This window comes from Lacerta agilis, chromosome 4, assembly GCF_009819535.1.
Source record: "Lacerta agilis isolate rLacAgi1 chromosome 4, rLacAgi1.pri, whole genome shotgun sequence".
NCBI lineage: Eukaryota > Metazoa > Chordata > Lepidosauria > Squamata > Lacertidae > Lacerta > Lacerta agilis.
In genome coordinates this window covers 21,678,253-21,699,080 of record NC_046315.1, presented here as the reverse complement: position 1 = coordinate 21,699,080, position 20,828 = coordinate 21,678,253, and the positions used below count along the sequence as shown (strand labels likewise).

General features: G+C 40.0%; 1 protein-coding gene across 6 annotated transcripts in view; it reads right to left on the bottom strand.

Moving 5' to 3' along the window:
- The window catches only part of ZMYM2 (zinc finger MYM-type containing 2), a 66,698-nt gene that overhangs the window by 27,947 nt on the left and 17,923 nt on the right, over positions 1-20,828 (bottom strand). For all 6 annotated transcript variants that reach the window (XM_033146286.1, XM_033146287.1, XM_033146290.1 and 3 more), the window contains 3 exons: positions 15,026-15,311; positions 12,723-12,888; positions 10,897-11,109 (listed from right to left, as the gene is read on the bottom strand). In XM_033146286.1, the coding sequence (XP_033002177.1) occupies positions 10,897-11,109; positions 12,723-12,888; positions 15,026-15,311 (665 nt within the window). The remainder of the gene's footprint in view (positions 1-10,896; positions 11,110-12,722; positions 12,889-15,025; positions 15,312-20,828) is intronic.

Sequence of the window (20,828 nt, the reverse complement as noted above, 5' to 3'; positions counted from 1 at the left end):
GAATGGGCCAACTGTGCCCCTTAAGGAGCAGGTGCGCAGCCTGGGAGTCATTTTGGACTCACAGCTGTCTATGCAGGCGTAGGTGAATTCTGTATCCAGGACAACTATCTACCAGCTCCATCTGGTACGCTGGCTGAGACCCTATCTGCCCGTGGACTGTCTCGCCAGAGTGGTGCATGCTCTGGTTATCTCCCATTTGGACTACTGCAACACGCTCTACGTGGAGCTACCTTTGAAGGTGACCCAGAAACTACAACTAATTCAGAATGCAGCAGCTAGACTGGTGACTGGGAGTGGCTGCCGAGACCACATAACACTGGTTCTGAAAGACCTACAATGGCTCCCAGTACGTTTCTGAGCACAATTCAAAGTGTTGGTGCTGACCTTTAAAGCCCTAAACCAGGGGTCGGCAAGGCTTACCGGGCATGGGCCAGATCACTCCCGCGATGATCCTCCGTGGGCCAGACCGGCGCAGCGCAATGCTGGAAATAGCGTCTGTGCATGTCTGTGGCACCGAAAATCGCTTCTGCGCATGCCCAGACACCGAAAATTACACCTGCACAGATGCTGTTTTTGGCATCTGGGCATGTGCAGAAGTGATTTCTGGCACCACGGACATGTGCAGCTGCATTTTCGGCATCTGGGCATGTGCAGAAGGAATTTCTGGAGCTGCAGAAGAGAGTCCCTGTGCTGCGCTGGTTTAGCACAGTGCACGGGGACTCACCGAGCGGGTGGCTCTGTTTGGGGGCAGCTCGTGGGCTGGTTAAATGGCCTCCGTGGGCTGCTGCCGGCCCGTGGGCCTTAGGTTGCTGATCCCTGCCCTAAATGGCCTCAGTCCAATATACCTGAAGGAGCATCTCCACCCCCATCGTTCAGCCCAGACACTGAGGTCCAGCTCCAAGGGCCTTCTGGTGGTTCCCTCACTGCGAGAAGTGAGGTTACAGGGAACCAGGCAGAGGGCCTTCTAGGTAATGCAGCCTGCCTTGTGGAACACCCTCCCATCAGATGTCAAGGAAATAAACAACTATCTGACTTTTAGAAGACATCTGAAGGCAGCCCTGTTCAGGGAAGTTGTTAATGTCTGATTTTTTTTTGTATTTTTATATTTTGTTGGAAGCCGCCCACAAGTATATGGTTCTAAACTGGCCAAAAGTACAAAAGGTTATTAGCTACTTTATATCCTGCCTTTTCGCATATGATACATTTATGGCAGACTGAAAAATCAGTTCTACCTTTCGTGAAGAAGTATCTGAAGGAGACAGTATGGGGAAAAGATTAACATGCAACAGCATCTGCAAAATTACCCGAAGCCTCCTAATATGACCTGAGCAAAGGGTTACCATGCAGTCGTTCTCAGGCAGTAAGCAATATTTACTTTCTCACAGAAAATATAAGAACTAAGCTTTCCTCCTTAATATGGGGTAGTGATTTTACACTCCTTTATGACCTTGAAATCAATTTTCTACATAAAAAAGATGATGCAACTGGTGCCTTTAGTGCTGATGTCAAAAAGTTGCAAGTGTAACCCTTTAATGCTGCTTAACATCTGACTTTGTCAACACACTGCACCGTGTCTGATGCTCTGTGAGCAGAATTCCACTTCTGCAACAGGTTCACCTTTCTTTCATTCCCACCCCCTGGCCCAATTTGCCTCTGAAAGCCGATTTTACAGGTGTGTGTGAGGCTACAGGGGAAAGGAGAGTTCTGTTCCACAAACAGAAGTCTACTGTGCTAGCAAAACAGGAAAGCTGGATACTGCCTATTATGTTTTGGACTAGTAAGGAGGAAGAAAAAGACACCAAGATTCATAGAATCACAAAAGCGCACAGTTGGAAGGGACCCAAAGGGTCATCAAGTTCAACTCCCTGCAGCGATGGCCCTATCTTCCACAATTCTGCCATGTGCTTTTTAAAGTCATCACAGCTAACGGCCATCACATCTTGTGGTAGCAAATTTCATAAATTGCAAAGTGTGTGAAAAAGTAGTTTTGTCAGTCCTGAAATTCCTTCCAGTCAACTTTAATTGGATGACCCTGACTTCTAATACGGAGACAGAGAAAACTATCCAATCTGCACACCAAATACGGCTGTGTAAACCTTGATCATGCCCCTCTCCTACTCATTTTTTTGAAACTAAAAAGTCTGAAACAATGTGGCCTATCCTCACAAGGACGGGGCACTACTTCCTAATTATTTTGGGTGCCCTTGCCTGCCCTTTTTCTAGCTAGATAATACCCTTTGTGAGATACAAAGAGAGGAACTATGCATAGCTTCCCAGGCAAGATTGCAGTTTTTAAAAATTATATATATTTTTAATCACCTATCTAATCTCTTTAACATAATTTGCCCTTTTCACAACTGTCATACACTGAGTTAACATTTACTATAACCACTGGCTAATTAGGTAGGAAATGATCAAAGGCAGTTAATTTATTTAGGAGGAAATTGAGTTATAACCCAATATGAAGTGACTGACTTGCATGTAAGGGAATAATGTCTAGAGGGGACAACAGACATGCTTCATTTTCCTATCATGGGGTAGCCAAGATGGTGCCCCTGCCAGATGTTCCTGGACTAAAGCTCCCATCCCTGACCACTAATCATGCTGGTTGGGGCCAGTGGAAATTACAGCCCAGCTACATCTTGAAGGCACCATGTTGGGTACCCTGCCTCATCCTATCAAGTACTATGGGAGCAACTCACAGCACCATTTCTGCCTCTGCAACAGGAGAGTCTAAAACCTGCTTTCACTCTGAAACCACCCAAGAAGTTTTTCCCACCAAGAGAAATGACAGGGAACAATCAAACCTAAACCTTAACTTGATCAGTGGAAAATATGATCTTATTTGAGTCTTCTTTAAATACCAATTAACATGTTCTAGACTTTCTTCTACAAAACACAGCAAAGTTTCAAACTCATTTAATGCCTGCATGAGTTTGTGCTTGTTTAGGCAACCCATGAAAGAGAAAGTTTTCCTTTAAGATTAGTCTGTCACTGTAGTACTGCTGGTGATTAATAAGGAATCTAGCTAGAACAGCTATGGTTTCATATCTGTACTGAGGATGTTCTGACGCAGTCTCACAAGGCCATCTGCTGGCAGCCTTGCCATCTGAAAGTCGATTTACAGAAGCTGCCTAAATAGTCTGGAGGAAAATGTCTGCTTGCTAGACAAGTGGTTTCTTTGGATTAAGATAGGAATTTAACTGTGTTTTGTACAGAAACACAGCTTTGAAATGTGCAAAGGGTATTTCCATAATCATTCCTTAAACAGTACATCCTCTAGCTGAAAATCAAGTTTTTCACTAAAAAGAAGGGGCAAGATCTCTTGAGATCTGGAGAAGCAAAGGGAAGCAGAGAGGTTGGTGGACGAGGCCTTCAGGGACAGAGCAGCTTTTCATTCTCAAGGCGAAAGCTCCTCTGCAATCCTAGAGAGTCTTGGGGCAGGAGGACAGCACTCTAAGAGGAAATGTTCCAATAGAAGTGACTCATTCCTGAGGGGCTAACCTATATCCTGTCACAGTGAGAAAATCCCTATGGGGGCAGGCTCCTTGTTGTAGGCAATTCAATCATTAGAGACCAAGATACCTAGATTTCTTGTGGATACAGTGACTTGTCTCCCTGGTATGAAGGTTGCAGATATCACAGAGTCTGGCAGAGTATACTGGGTGGGAACCAATGGTCCACATTGTCACCACTGACACAGGGGATGTAGTCATATGGTCCTGGAAGTCAAACTTAAGTTGCAAGGCAGGAGACTGAAAGTCAGGGCCTCCAGCAGTCTTCTCTGAGATAGTACCTGTCCCACATGCAGGGCCAGCTAGGAAAGCCAAACTGTCTGAAATATGTAAATGAGACAGTGGCATAGGGCATGGGTGACTGACCCGTAGCCCTCCAGATATTGCTAAACTATAACCCTCATGGCCAGGAATGCTAAACTATAACCAATGGCCAGGAATGATGGGAATTGCAACTCAGCAACCTCTGGTGGGCCATGGGATAGTAACTGCTTGTATAGGGAGTTTAGACTTGTTAGCCACTAGGGAACATTTTGCTACAACCAAAACTGTGGATTGAATCAGAATGCTAGTGCTTAACATCAATAATGTGGCAAAGCAGTTTTTTATACTGACCCCTTGGGGAAAACCAACAGGAGCTGTGAAGCATCAGTTTCAGGATCCATCACTCCAAGGGAATGAGGGTGAAGATGTTTTTGATAACCCAAATAGAGGTGGGGTGGAAGTAGGTCATGCAGAGGGGAAGGAGAAACATATTGGTCAGCTACTGCAACTGTTGCAGTCAAGTCTGTTTCTCCCTTTCTCTGCCCAATGGACTCCACTGTAAAATACACTGCTGGCACAACAGAATCTCTCCTCATGGAAAATAACCAATGTGCATCCTTCGTTCAGTTGTTTCCTCTAAACTTTTTATCTTCATGAAATGGCTACAAGTCATCTTTTCATTCGGACTGCTGAGCCATCAGTATGGGGATAACACCCAGGTCCACTTCTTTTTATCTGAATAAAACATGGGAGCATCTTCAATTTGTAATGGGATAGGATGCGGGTGAATAAACTGAAGTTCCATCTAGCCACAACAGAAATGATGGTTGGAAATTTGAACAAGCAGTTCAAATCACTCAAGTTTGCAGTTTGGAATGCACCTGAGTCCTCCTCAGTTCCAGGATACCTGGGATGTGGAAGTGGCCCAAAATGCTTTTTAACAGTCTGGGCTGGTAGGCGAACTGCAAAGACAGTCCAGAAACTTCAATAGGTCCGTACATTGATGGATTTGCGCCACTATGATTATAACACTTATTTTGAAACAACTTCATTGGTTACCATGATGTTTCTGACACAAATTTAAGGTGCTGGTGACCTTTAGTATCCATAATAGTATGAATCTCACGGGCAACTTTTCCCTTTTTGAACAACCCATCATCAACCATAATTAAGACTGGCTAAGGAAGCACTGCCCCTTATGCCAGTGGTTGCTGACATTAGGTTGACATCTATAAGAAACACAGTATTTAGTGTGGTGGCTTCAGAATCAGGAAATTCCCTCCCCCCCCCCCCCAATGATATGGCATGCCCCTTTCTGGTGTAAACCACCTTACATTTAAGCACACTTCTGAAAGGCTGGATGAGGGTTCTTGGCTGTCTGTGATATAGAGGGGAGTGAAACCTCATCCAAACCAGACTGAGCACCACCTAGCTGGGCAAACCAACCCCCAACAATACTCATGTCTTCCCTGTACCAAGTCTCAGTTTACTGGCCCTCATCCACTACAAACCCAAGCACTGCTCACAATTTCCGCTGCCTCACCTGGATTAGATGAAAAGGAGATGTAAAACTAGGAATCATCAAAGTATTGGTGACACCCAGACACCTAATCACCAATCAGCTCACACTCCCCAGATGATCTCCCAGCCACTTAGATGTTAAATAGTATAGGGAACATGTAGTAAAAAGTACCAGATAACTTTGTGTGAAAGTAACACTTTCCCATGGCCTTTTCACAGTTAACTTAATTTGTTTTGTGGAACCCACCTCCTTTGTTGAATCTATGTTCCCCTTTTTTTGTTTGAACAATTTTACTTGTTTTCATAACTGTATTGTTGTAACCTGCACTGCAATCTTGTGGTAAAAGGTGGATAAGAAATCTTATAAATACATCAAAAAAAGCATATGAAAGTTTAGATCGATATAGCAATGTATTTTATACACAGAAGAGCTTTTGGAAGGAGAAACAGTTAGCCGTAGTGAGAAGATTAAAGGGGGAAAGTTGCTTACTAAAGGAACAAAAGAAAAAAGGGGGGGTACAAGCAGTTTTGTAAGTAAGGGGATGCCTTAAGGTAGGAAAAAAGCCTACAAACAGAATATGAATTAAGAATTCAGGTGTTACTTTTAGGGTTCACAGATCTAAACAGCAAATAAAGTTACTACTCTCCTGCAAGACTCATTTTGACATCTTTAGAAGCATCTGACTACAGAAGATACCTACTCTAATCTATGTATTTGAATTTTAAGGCATTAGGCTGTTTCATCTCTGTTACATTACTGTTTCGTGTGCCTTGAAGATTAATATTATTTACTCATTCAAGCAGACACATGACATGTTCATTAGAGCATTCCTTCTTTTACCACACTTCACTGTTGCTACATGTTCCTTTGCTCAAAATGAGAAGCCTACCTTTTGGCAACAGTTTACTTGTTTGATGCTATACCACTACCTCTTCTGAAAAGCATGACAGGTAAGCACTGACAGTTAAAGTAGCAGCAAAGAAAGTAAGGAGCAAAAACTAAAAGGACATGCCCTGAATTATCAACCACCAAAGAAAAAGAGACAGAAATAATTGAGGTTTAGCTACCATAAAGCAATGCAAACAAAACATTATGAGTCAATTACAGACAGCAGCCTAAACTGCCATATTCTGTTTGTGGTCTATGTGCTGTTTCATGAATTACTTTGCCAGATACAGTATTAAAAATATTTGTATTAGAAAACCCATGTGCACTGTAGTTTGTGTGATGATGGAGTACCTTTTTCATTCCAAATACACAAAAAGATCATGCGACTGGATTCTGGAAACACATACCAGAATAAAATATGTAAACTGCTTCACTCACTTATCTAGTGCAGACACCTTTACTGACACATGTATTAACACATAGCCGTAACGTCCATCAAGAGTGACTGGTTAGCAGCTGAAGTGTACAGAGTAAATGCTCATTCTCAGCTGTATTGCGATAGTATCTATGGGCGAACTCAGCAAAACCCTCACAGTGATTGAAATAAAATGGCAACATGTTCCTTGTGTTATAAAAATGCATTCAGCAAGGCACACTCACTGCCTTCTCTATAATTCTACAAGACATGTTGAATCATCTTTATAGCACCACTTCTGCAGCACATGCAGGTCCTGGACTTCTTGGAGGAACTGCCTCTCCAACCCATCACCTAATGACCTGGTATTTTTAGGCACTTTCTGTATTTCCTTTTTCTCCACCCCCACGCACCCCCCATGTTTTATGCTCCTTTTAGATTCAAGGGCTAAGGAAGCAGTCTGCATGTGCCGTGTGTTTGTGTTTTGGAGATAAACTTGATTATTACTTTCCTCTAGGCCTGCTGGATTCTGAACAGACTCCTGGACCTTTAACAACTGCATGGCTTCTTCTCAAGGACAAATATGGGGAAAAGGAATCAAGACAAAATGTACCTGGCAAAGTTCTCCAGCAAAGTAGCACAGAAAAAAAAAACCCTGCATAGTGCAAGACCAACGCAGCCCTAGGTTTCTGTTACGTTGCAGCAGTGCTTTCGGGCCTACAATAGCTGGACATCAACGATACAAATGGTTGGCCAGTTGAACTCATGTTATCATAATTGAGCTTCTTTCATTTATTTATTTATTTGCTTCATTTCATATCTTCTTAAATACTGTGTTGTCTTCCACATTTAACCTTCATTTGTTTCTTCAGATTTTTAAAATAAAAGGTCCCATCCAAGATTTAATGTTCTGAGATCTTGGGCAGCCTGGTAGTGCAAGACCTCTGACAGACCACAGAGAGTTCTAGACCAGGGGTCAGCAAACTTTTTCAGCAGGGGGCTGGTCCACTGTCCCTCAGACCTTGTGGGGGGCCAGACTATATTTTGAAAAAATAGTAATGAAAGAATCCCTATGCCCCACAAATAACCCAGAGATTCATTTTAAATAAAAGGACACATTCTACTCATGTAAAAACACGCTGATTCCTGGACTGTCTGCGGGCCGGATTTAGAAGGCGAGTGGGCCAGATCTGGGCCCCGGGCCTTAGTTTGCCTATGACAGTCAGAAAACACTGTACTAAGAGTTAAAGTTCTGACTCCATGTAAGCCAGCATCGTTCTGGGCTCAAGAGAGAGGAAGAGCAGTAAGTAAATAAGCCCTTATCTGTGGACTACTGCATTTTCAGATGGTCCCTGAGACCATACAGAATATAAAGCAAAGTATTGGAGGACTTTCCTAAAGCAAATATAGTGGCAGAAGCATGTTAAGATTCTGCTCGCTTCTGCACTTTGATGTGGCTATACTGAAAGCACAAGGTGAAAGGAAAAGTTTGCTAAGCAGCAAATTGGCATTCCTAGATGTTCCATGACAGTTTGAAATAATATGTAACCAATGCAAATCTACTACCACATAGCAACTTGTCCCTTCTTCTCATGCATTCCAGTACAACCCTGTGAACACATGGAAGGAAGTATGCCTTCATCTTCCAAGCACTTTTCTCACATGGCATCCATGATGTGGGAAAATATGTCAGTCCTCAATGCACAACCAAACTAAAATAATGGTCTCTAAAGTCCACTTTCAATAGCACTTTCAAGCTATTTATCCATTAATTCTGTGTTACTAAAGACTACCATAATAAAATTGCACAGGAAAATGTTGAGAGAGACCAGAACGAGTGGGAACTGAAACAACTACTTCAAAAAAGTTATTTGTGGAAAAAATTATTTATTTAAACAAAATGTTAAGTAGGTACAAATATTATGTCTATCAGTTTTCCTACTACATAAAAACCAAATATTTGTTAATACAACTTTTATAGTAGCAAAAAGCAAAGGCAGTTTTGCATAGCCTATTGCGTTTAGGCGGTATTCAAGCTAAGCTTTAGGCCCAGACCAAAAATTTCAAAACAAATGTTTCCAAACGATTGTGCTGCTTTAATATTAATTGTGAAAATATTTAAAACATATTTAATAATACTCACTTATAGTGCCCATAGTTGTTTTCTAATATAAGGTATAGTTGTGTTGATTTTTAAGTCAAGAAAGTTAAAATACTTAAGATGCAATCAGTTTACATTCCTTTATAGTAATTTAAAATCAGAATAAAGCTATTTTACAAAATGCTAGACAGAGGGTCCACTACTATGGTTCCATCCTTCTACATAATAATATGTAGGTTATGCTTATATAGGCCCCCAAAGCCACCAATTTATCAACCATTCTAAACTATGAATTTAAAGCCAAAGCACCAATCTCGTTTATTTTTTTAAAGTATAGAAGTATCTTAGCTTTCTCCATAACAAACCATTTACAATCCAACAGAATGATCCATCCCTTTCCTACACATGGGAAGGGTCCCCAATACACCACCAATACACTCTCCCCCACCTGGGCCTTGCACTACTGCATATGGAGCCAGGCATACTACAAAATGCCAAGGCATTTTACCCGCAATGGGAAGACTGTAAATATCTCCCATAGCCAGAGAATCATCTTCCCATGCAAGCTACTCACTCTTGGACAACAAACAGCTTATGAGTGGCCCCAAGGAAGACTGAAACCACTAGACTCATTCAAGGGCCTTTAATTATAGATTAATGGCCAAGCACATAACAGGAGAGGGATTTATCAGGTTCCAAGTTTTATATGCACCTAAATATTTGCCCCCACAGCCTTCTACATAAAGTTAAGCTGATATTCTAAAGGGTTCATCCATCCCCAAATAAATTCTAAAATATAGGTCCCAAAAACAAAAACTTCAACGATTCAAATATTATTTTGTAATTTCCTCTACATATATCACACCACCTCACCATCTTAAAAAAAACATATGGGATGATATGTCAAAAATAGCATGAAGTATCTATACAGGTGAAATAATGTACATGTCACAATAAACTGATAAGATACAGAGTTGTTATTTGATCACAATTCCATGTTCACTTGGAATTTCAGCAATGCATTATTGATTGTGTGGGAAACTCCCATGTTATTCTTGTATCTTTTGGGTTCCTTCATGAAATCTTATTCAAGGCTTCTCCAAGTTTCTCCGTGGCTTCAGTGTGTGCCTATCATTTTTAGTATCTTGAATAACCTATTTTGACCCTTTTGTTTTGCTGCATAATAAAACAACAAGGCCCATGTTATGTTTCTAGAAGTGCTGTTTACATATTATAAAATATATATAAGTAGCATCTTAACATTATGAACAGGACAGGCTAATACAAAATGAGATAGAATATAGAGTATTTTTTATTCAGTATAAAGCCTCTCCACTTTAAGAGACTAATAAAGTTACCTTGATCCAAGAAAGGAATAGAAAATTCTTCCACAGGGTTTAGAATCAACCTAAAAAGCACCTTGATGAAACAATACACTGGCCTGGATCCAGTGTAGAACATGCACAAGAATAGTTGCATAAGGAGAACACCCTGCCCCTCTCAAGCCCCTCCAGAAGGTCGAAGGGCATTCAAGACCTGAGCTTCGGGACTGGAGACTACAGTGGGAGAGGTTTGGGAGAAATAGTGTGGAGGCACTCTGAATTGTTGTGAGAAAGAAATGAAAAATCCCATATGCACTACCTCTGATGCTCTTTGGACAAAACTGTCAGTTTTCATGTTGCTTCAAAGAGTCTGCTATCACAGTCACATATGCAGTAACTGGAGGGATGGGACAAAAAACAACAACCACCCCACTCCTTCTGAAGAACCAGCTAGCTACAGCTACCGGTAGTTACAGCAAGTGCTTTAAGGATCCTTAATGAGAAACATATGCAAGAAGGCATATTTTGTTGGCTGATCTTTTCTTAATTTTTTAAAAAACAAGTGGAAATCTAACATACAGGGCCAAAACCTGTATGTTAAGATGAACACATTAAATATAGCTTTATTGTGGAAATATGTTTGCCATATCCTAGACATGCCTCCAAATGAATGAAAAAAGGCCAAGGTTGATTGTGGAGGTGCTACTTCAGCCAACATGGAAGTTTTGTGTCCTCAATTTCACTTTTAAAATAAAGAATATGCTTCATCTAGATGAAAAAATGTACACTACTTGTAATACCAAGTATGGTTTCAAAATAAACCAGTTAAACAATTTTAAATAAATGACAATGGAAGATAAAAGAGTTACCTGTTTATATTCACTAACGCAGTTTTGGCAACAGAATCTTTTCGGCTCTCCATCAACCATAAGGATATTGTTTGCTGCTCCTTTACTTGGCAGGTATTCCCCACAATGCTCACAACAATTCATTATTAAGCCATTTGCCATTCGGTATCGATTGAAGCAGTGGTCACTACACAGCTTATGTGTCATATTTTTAAAGCTAACCTCATGACGGATCTAAAAGGGGGGAAATCAATTTTACTGTAATGAGTTATAATTAGCCAGATAACAGCTTTTAAACATAACTTTGGATTAAACTATTTTGAAAAATTTGGAAAACGCAATTTCAGAAAGGCAAGCTGCATTTAGTACTTTTGAAACTTAAAAAACAAAAACGAAACAGGAGCTGAAGATGCTACATTAAATACAATTTGACTGTAAAATATCTGACTGGTAAATATTGGTAAGTATTCAGTACTTGACTGAGTATAAAAAACCCAGAATGAAATGCCATATTTTTCGCTCCATAAGACACACTTTTTCCCTCCTAAAAAGTAAGGGGAAATATATGTGCGTCTTATGGAGCGAATGGTGGTCCCTGGAGCTGAATTGCCCAGGGGCCAAAAGAGAATCATACTTTTTATTTTACAAAGAGAAAAGGGAGTGTTGAAAGGACCCCTCTCAGCAGCTGATCAGCAAGAGATCGGGAGAGAGATAAGAGTCCCGGCTCCCTTTCAGCCCCACCCTCCTTTGTTGAATGTGCTGCAGAGGGAGGTTGTTTGTTTCCTCAGCTACATGTGACTGGCAGATTAGATTATCTGTCTGGAAACTGTAGAAAAGGCTCCCTTTCCTTTAGAAGCTGCAGAAATGTGAGTTGAACCCCATAAAAACAGAGCTTGTCCTCTTTGCATTTCCCCCTTAGCAAAAGGAGCTTTGCTTTTCCCCCTTTGCAAAAAAAACTGCAAAACTTTTAGCTGATCCTCAAAAAACCAGGGTTTTTCCCTTTGCAAAAAAAGCTGCAAAACTTTTAGCTGATCCTCAAAAAACCAGGGTTTTCCCTTTGCAAAAAAAGGTGCAAAACTTTTAGCTGATCCTCAAAAAACCAGGGCTTTTAGAGGAGGAAAACCAGAAAAATATTTTTTTTCTTGTTTCCTCCTCTAAAAACGAGGTGCGCCCTATGGTCCGGTGCACCCTATGGAGCAAAAAATACGGTAAAATGTGTTTAGTAAACTTTCACATGTAAGGCAAAATATATTCTGTTTTACAAGGTATTCAATCACCACAGAAATTTAGTAACTCTCAAAAAGTTAATTTTCAAAGATTGGAAACAAATACCCTATTCTAAAAGAAATATCCCATTTTCCATAGAACTAATATTCACAGAATAAGCTGCACTATGGGCAAATGTGAGGAAAAATGAGTTTTAGGTGTGTATTAAAAGCACAAAGGAAGAGCAAAATGCACCAAATTTCCTCCCTGCCTCAGAACCACGCATTACATGCATTATTTCTATCTTTGCAAAGAAGGAAAATGACAGAGACTAATGGTAATGACAAAGGTAGAGACTACCACAAGTCGTAACTAAAAAGAATCAAAGAATATTTAATCTAAGAAAATTCAAGTCTGAAGGATGCAGAAATGCAACCAACCAACCTGAAAAAGCTAGGTAAATAATTTTCATTTCCTAGCTATCATGAGAATTGTATGCTGCCAGAAGACTGAAGAGCATGACAAGTGGCTGAAGTGAAAATTCTGCCCAAATAAATATTGGTGAGAAATATTACCTAAGTAATTTCCTGAGAAACTCAAATGTTATATTAGTGTATAAATGAGGGATGGGAGAAACAAACCTCTGTTAGTTTTCCACAAATAGTGCATCTAGACTTATTTAAGATTCCTTTTGAGGGATTCTGTTTGTCTTCATAGAAGGACAAGCATGACGTACTGCAAAACTCCTGAAAGGACTCACTTGAATCAACCTGAGCAACAATGGTACCTTTCATTGTTGTTATGTCTCTGAAAGATAAGAAGGGAACGTCCTCTAAATATTAGGAGCCACCACAAAGTACAATAGTCACAGATAGTACAAGACTTAAAAGTCTGAACAAAAAACTGGGAACAATATATTATCAAGAGCCCCCTCCCTCCCACCCACCCCCAAAATGGGAGGGGACATCCCATTGGCTGCATTTGAACATCGTGCTAAAAATTGTTTAATGTGACACACACAAGAAGGAACAAGCTGTGCAACCAAAGACAACACTTTCACTTCTTCAGTTAAACACAACTTTGGTGTCATCCAAATCCCTGCTTGTGGTTAGCATTAACTATGCTTTGTTTTTAAAAAGCCAGCTTCAGAAAACGTGGTTTGAAGTTAATTTAAAACAAGCCAACAACAGTTCATGTTAACCTGTTTTTTTATCATGGCTGACCTGACAGATTGCAAGTAAAAGTGGAATCGTTTAAGTTCTTCTAGGCTGAGAGGGAGAATAGGGAGGAGCATGCAAGCCCAAGGTTTACTCCAGCTCATTCCTGCTTGTTAAACATGTATTCCCCAACCTGGTGCCCTCCAGATGTTTTTGACAACAACTTCCACCACCCCGATCACTGGCCATGCTGGCTGGAGCAGACAGTTCATGTACAAAACTGCTGGAGGGTACCACATTGGCTATAGCCTCTGCTGTAGACTAAGGAGCAGTGCAAATAATGGTTTGCATATCAAAAGTCAGTCTTTTCTCCTTGAGTATCAGGAGCTATGTACACCCCTTCTCATCTTGCTGTGAAAACATATTTTCCTATATCATGGACACCTAATGCAAACTATGGATAACAAATCCTATTTCTTTGTAAATTAGAGTGTGAAAACATAGTTCAATCTGTTTATGAAATTATTTTGCCATAGATGCAGCTGTAACGTAAAGCCACGACTTGTGGCAGGAAAGAGGGATAATTTGCTTTGGGGGGCTGACAACTGCAATTTAAAAGGAATTAGTCTTATATCTATATCAGTGCTCAACAGTGGTGAAAATGCAATGGAGAAAATAGACAAGTTGATGTCAAAATCAATTTATCTAAGATATCTAACTGTCCAACATGTCTCGATGCAGCAGTTAATATTGTGTAGATGGGTAACTTAAAAGGGTTTCAAGAATATTAATACACTGGATTTAATCATGTTTCATTAACAAAGCAAAGCAGGACTTGGCACCACCCACAACCTCACTGCTAGCACTCAACAAATGTGTACAAATTAGGCCAAAATGCTCCACCCATTGCTTCCCACAAGTCTCAGCTTAATTTTATATTTTGCTTTTTCAGAACTGTTAGTACACCCACATCATTAGTGCCAAACAGCGTTCTTCATGGATTCCAGAAGAGGAAACAGTGAACAAAACTAAGGTGCTAAGTAGTACAAAATTTAACTAGGTTTGTTCCTCTTTCTAAGTCTCAGTATTAGCATAGGATTATTTTATACAGAGAAAGGACTAAATGTGTGATAAGGAAAAAACCTTTTATACAAACCACCTTCATTTTAGTTATTTTATATTGTTTAATGTTAATTGCTTAGAGGCCTTTGCTGATTAAGCATTGTATAATTTTTTTTAGCTAAATAATGACTGATCCATGGTTAGCTCAATGTGAATGGGCACTCAAGTCAACAATTTCCAATCTCCCACTGTGAGCAAATCATGGTTTGTGCTTAACTATAGTTTGCTTCTAGCAAGAAGACCCTTCAAAATGGGCTAATGATTTGGTCATTATATCTGACCCAACTCAATGCCTATCAGCATAGCTGTCAACCTTTCCCTTTTTTGCGGGAAATTCCCTTATTATAGCATTGGGAAACAGCAGGGAGGGTTGACAGCTATGTATATAGCAGTGGGGAACAGCAGGGAGGGTTGACAGCTATGCCTATCAGTTTTCATGACAAGTATGAAGAAGAGTAAGTTGAAAGAAGGTAGCTCATTCATGTCCTGGATAAACTGCTTTGAGGAGGGTTTATATATATATTAAAAAACAACTATCAAGCAGTGTATTTTATAAAATAAATAAATGAATGAATAAAAATAAAATATTTTACTGAGTTCTTGGAACACTGAACAGGAATACTGATCACATTGACAAGGATCAAGCACTAAGATCTAACCCTTACTTTTTGCACATAACACAGAGTTTCTTTGGAGCTGGTTTATGCGAGAATGATGAAAGGCAGGTAGTGGAACAAAAAAGGTGAACTGATCCTTTCCGCTGATATGCAGTCTGGCCCTTCTGCAAAGGTTTCTTGCAGTTAGCACATGTGACTTTAACCTGCTTAGAAGGCTGCTGTTGTGTAGGAGGTTGGAAGACTTGTTTTGGGAGGGATGCCACCGGTGACAGAGAATCCACACCTGGTTGTTTCTGATTCCTTGGAAATGAAGCTGACTGAGATATCCAGGAATCTTAAAGAGACAAAATATATAAAGTTAAAATTTAAAAATTACTTCTCAATATGACAAGCAATTTGACAGTGAAGAATTCTAAGAGGAGACCCACTCAGTTTTTCCAAAAAGGCAAAATAGTGTCAGTAACATAAAATGATGTTGGTATGCAACAACGCCTATACCACATAATAAATATTTATAGATCACCATCTGTTAGTCATGAGAATAGCAATAGAATGCCCTTGTCTTCAAAATTCCAACACAATGCTCAGGACAGTTCAGTGAACGTGAAGACATTTCCCTGCTCTGTGATAACCAACTTTGAAGATGGATCAAAGGGGGTGGGGAAGACGATATCAGAGTTGGGAAAACTTTTTTCAGCATTCACTTCTGAGGACCAAATTCCAGTGGTAGGCAGGGCCACACTGAACGGATCAACAAATGTACAGTACATTGGTTTCTACACACACCTCTTTATCCTCCATCAGAAAACTATTATCAGAGTTCAAGAGCATATTCCAGCCAGGCACATACACTTGGGGTTTAAAGCAGGGTCAGTGAGGGGTATAGCTTGAGGAGTTTCAAGGGCCAGATGGAAAGGCCTAAAGGGTCACATTCAGCACCCAGGCCTCAGGTTCCCCACTCCAGATTTAAAGCAATTTTGCTGTATGCCTCACTTTCAAGGAGGAAGCAAAAAGCTTTCAGTTTGAATTTCAGCTATCAGGACATGGGTTGGCAACTTTCTAGTAAGGAACTAGTTTTGAACAGGGAGTTAGCAGTTTATGTCATCAGGGGTAGGCAACCTAAAGCCCGGGGGCCAGATGCGGCCCAATCGCCTTCTCAATCCGGCCTGCAGACGGTCCGGGAATCAGCGTGTTTTTACATGAGTAGAATGTGCCCTTTTATTTAAAATGCATCTCTGGGTTGTTTGTGGGGCCTGCCTGGTGTTTTTACATGAGTAGAATGTGTGCTTTTATTAAAAATGCATCTCTGGGTTATTTGTGGGGCATAGAAATTCATTCATTATTTTTTTCAAAATATAGTCCGGCCCACCACATGTTCTGAGGGACGGTGGACTGGCCCACAGCTGAAAAAGGTTCCTGACCCGTGCAGTACGCTATATAACTCCACATTTTTTTGAGAAACTCAAATAAATCATTTTAAAAACTATCGAAGTTAGTACACTTCTTCATTGAGCAAGGCAAGTTACCGTACCTAAGCAAACAAAGATAGGGGGACACTCCAATTCAGAAATATGATCTATTTTTCTTGTACTAAACAAACTAACAGCTCAGTCCTGACAGTTGCTGTTTGACTGTCTGAACTGTAACTTCAGCAACTGAACTTAGTGAGTACAGTAACTCAGCTTGCAGAATTGTATTTACAGTATGAGCAAAACCTGGAAAACCATTTGACTCAATTAACTGCACTAAGTGCAGTTCAGGCAGCAAAAAAATAGTCAGCTATTAGGATTCTCCAAAGTGTGCCCTTAGTTAAGATTTGTACTCATTGTCATTACCAGGGTGTAATACACATGAGCAGGTAAGTGTCAGATATGAATGGAACAAAGCCCTGATTCCATGTGTTTTAGATGCCAAGTGGCAATTGTTTTAAAAAAATCTTTCCACACTTTCATTTGAGGCTTCCATGGCAGCTAAGACATTTCTAAAGTTGTCTTTTTAGTAGGAATATTAGCTAAACACAACACCGTAGCAATAAACAGAGAAACCCAACAGAAATAAAATAAACACACACACAGGCAGAGATTTTATAGCACATTGGTATCTAGGCCACATTGTGCTGTAAAGCAGATCAGAGTGGCATGTGTCTACATTTCATACTCAGGTATCAATATCCAAGTATCAAATTTGGAAAAAGTAGTAGTCGTCAGCTGCAGAAATGACAAATATTCTGCAAAATGTAGAGGAAAGAACAGAGAAAGCTACTGATTTCTGCTAATTACTTTTCACTATCTTAAGGAACTGAAACTTCTCATATACAAATAGATCAGTATTTGTTTAATAACACACTTCAACACTTAACTTTGGACATTATCATAGAACCCTAACTCATCTCTTCTATCATTAACCTGTGACATGAAAACAATCTCTGTAGATTGTCCTGGGTGAAACAAAACCTATATTCTGCAGTGTGGATGAAAACCTTTTTAGACACACATCACATTAATCAGTGAATGGCTCTGGAAGCACCCTGAAACAAACAGCAAACAACAAAACCAAGACAATAAAGACAACAAACTACTTAAGAAATAGGTAAGAGAGAAGAAAACAAGGACAAAGTTTGCTAGAGAGCAAGGACGTCTTAGAAAGTTCTGAGCAATGATCTGCATATGCACAGCACCCATTTTTGAAACCAAATGTTTTGCTACTGGCTTAGAAATCTTGGTTTGAAAAACCTGCCTTGTTTTCAACTATTGTTTGGCAGTACAAATAATCCCAGCATCCTTTCTTAACCATGGTTTGTGACCACTCCTCTAAAACGCTGACTAGTCTACAAAGTCACGAGATAAGAACAACTGAAAAACCCAACATTGGGAGAAACTTAACCATGGCTATATGTGAGCCAAGCCTCTGTGTCCCAACACTGAGTATTACTGACACCTAATGAAGTTTTTTATATGGGGGGGGGGGCTATTTTGGCCACATAATGGTGGGAAATCTTCCTGGAAGTTCAGAAATTAATAATAATAATAATAATAATAACAATAATACCACCCCACCCATCTGGCTGGGTTTCCCAAGACACTCTGGGCGGCTTACAGAATATATAAAACATAATAAAGCATGAAACATTAAAAACTTAAAATCCCCTATCTGTAATTACGTTTAGATGCAGATTTGCACTTTTATAAGCAGGTTCTCCTAATATGGCTTTTAAGGTGTAGTTGTTGTTGTTGTTTAGTCATGTCCGACTCTTCGTGACCCCATGGACCAGAGCACACCAGGCACTCCTGTCTTCCACTGCCTCCTGCAGTTTGGTAAAACCCACGTTGTATCTTCAAGAACACTGTCCAGCCATCTCGTCCTCTGTCGTCCCCTTCTCCTTGTGCCCATAATCTTTCCCAACATCGGGGTATTTTCCAGGGAGTCTTTTCTTCTCATGAGGTGGCCAAAGTATTGGAGCCTCAGCTTCAGGATCTGTCCTTCCAGTGAGCACTCAGGGCTGCTTTCCTTCAGAATGGATAGGTTTGATCTTCTTGCAGTCCCTGGGACTCTCAAGTCTCCTACAGCACCATTAATGTCTAGTACATAACCGTAAGTAAAGTCTGTCAACCACCCAACACTGTTCAAGCAATGTCTATTACCACAATGGAATCTGGAAAGTTGCACACTGCAGTATGAAGACAGTATAGTAATTAATTAATTAAAAACCCCAGAGTGAACTTAAATGGTGAAATTGGACAATGAGGAAGGGAGCTTGTCCTCCAAATCAAAAACTATGGGTTTTCCATTCTGGTTTCAAGTGCAAGCACTAATAACACTTGCCAACCTGGATATTACATAAACCATGATTAGAATGGAGGAAAACCATCCACAGAAAAAGGAGGTAAGGAACGAGAACTGAAATACTGAATCTGCAGTATTTTCACTGTGGTTGTAGGCATCAGTCTGACTTGGGAGACATTGGAGGTGTGTGCCTTTGGGGGTAAAGTCGAACTGTTGGAGAGTTACAGCTCCCGCTATGGCTATAGAGATTGATATGAGAGGCATGTTTTATTGCAGGGGAGGCAGATGTAGGCATCCAGTTTTGTTGCTCTAGGTGCACCATGACACTGCTTCTCTCTGTGCTGCTCCCAGCAGTCATTCATCCTCTGGTCACTGCTGTGGATATACAACCAGCCTGACTGTATTTTCATAAGATTACTTTTTCTAGAGAAAAAAATACAAAAACTGCTACTTGAGAGAAGACTAGCTAGCTCTTCCAAACAATGAGACACGTGTGGGAGATGGGTCCTTCATTAACCAAACTATAATTGGTTATCTTTACGTATTAGCCACAGTTCCTGACTGTAAAAATAAAACACAATGAAAAATATCTCATTTTAATTTATTTAATTTACTCCTATGTAGAAATGACTGTGTATGATATTTAATATGGAAAATCTCTTTGTTTGGTCAAAATGACTTCAGTAGAATACTGCAGTCTTGAGTTTAGCACAAAATGTTTAAAGGTTGGGGTAGCGGTCTGGGAGCATGTTAAAATGTTTAATGTTGGCTCAAAGGCACTATGAAATGAACCTTTGAATGAACCTCCGTGTTTAAATCTAATAGCATCTAAAGTTAAAATAATTCACCATTTCAGTGGGTAAGATAGAATAGCATTTGACACCTGTAAATCACATATATAAGCTCCTGTTCATCCATGGACTGAAGAATGTGCTATTAAGTACCCCAGTGCACATACATACTGCAAGAAATTTGTGCATGGAATTGTGACATGCTAAAATCCACAAGCAGGTTTCTGGTCAATTGCTACAGAAAATTAATATACAGAAACCCGGTAGTGATAATTGGTGTCTCTCTCATTGGGTAACAAGGCAAACTCAGATTTGTCTACAATATAGAAGTGATGGAGACCTACATCACATGGTTGTAAAGCAGTTTATACATGAAGCTCTATGGCTAAGCTTCATAAAGTTCTGAAACACCAGTCACTTACAGTGGTGTCGATAACATATTCAAGCAACCTCTTTTGACCAGAGCTGTATTTGTCTTTTATGTCTGAAACTGTGTATCAGGTGCAAAAATTAAGCACCTTCAGAAACTCAAGTTTTCATTAGTTTCAGATCTTTCTTAGAGAGTAACAAAACTTGATTGGTGAAATCTCAAGAACTAAAAAAGCGGCTGAGCAGATCTGGAGGTTAGAGTTTTTAGCAGGCAACCCTTTTCCCCTATTCAAAAGTTAGCAGAAGAATTATTAGCTGCCCAGAGTGGCTGGGGAAATTCAGCCAGATGGGCGGGGTACAAATAAAAATTATTTAATAATAACAACAACAACAACAACAACAACACTTAAATGCCACTGTGCACGTTTTGTTCTACATGTGTAACTTAGGGATCTTGTGGCCACAGGTTTATATCTTTCTTTTAACACATTGTATATACAATTCTTCTGTAGTCTTCTACTGTTTGGTTTTTAAATTTAATGTTTTGGTGACAATATTAATGTTTGTTTTATTTTCTGTAAACCACTTAGAGATATATAATTTGTTAAATAAATAAATAGATGGATCCTCACTCTTTGCTTCTGGGAGCAAAATTTTGTTCTCCCCACCCCTTTTGACCCTTCTCATGTGTTCCAAGTTACTTGTATCTATGCTCAAAACTGCATCCAACACTTTCCTTACAGAAATGAGCTGGTTTCTGCTTAAGGTTTCTTATTTTCACTTCTCTTAACAAAACATGGTTTGGACCTATCCCATCCCATTTAAATGGACACACATATAAAAAAACAGTGACCAGAACCCAGACAACTCTCAAAACCAAGCCCCACAAAAGTTTGGTTGAGATGCCA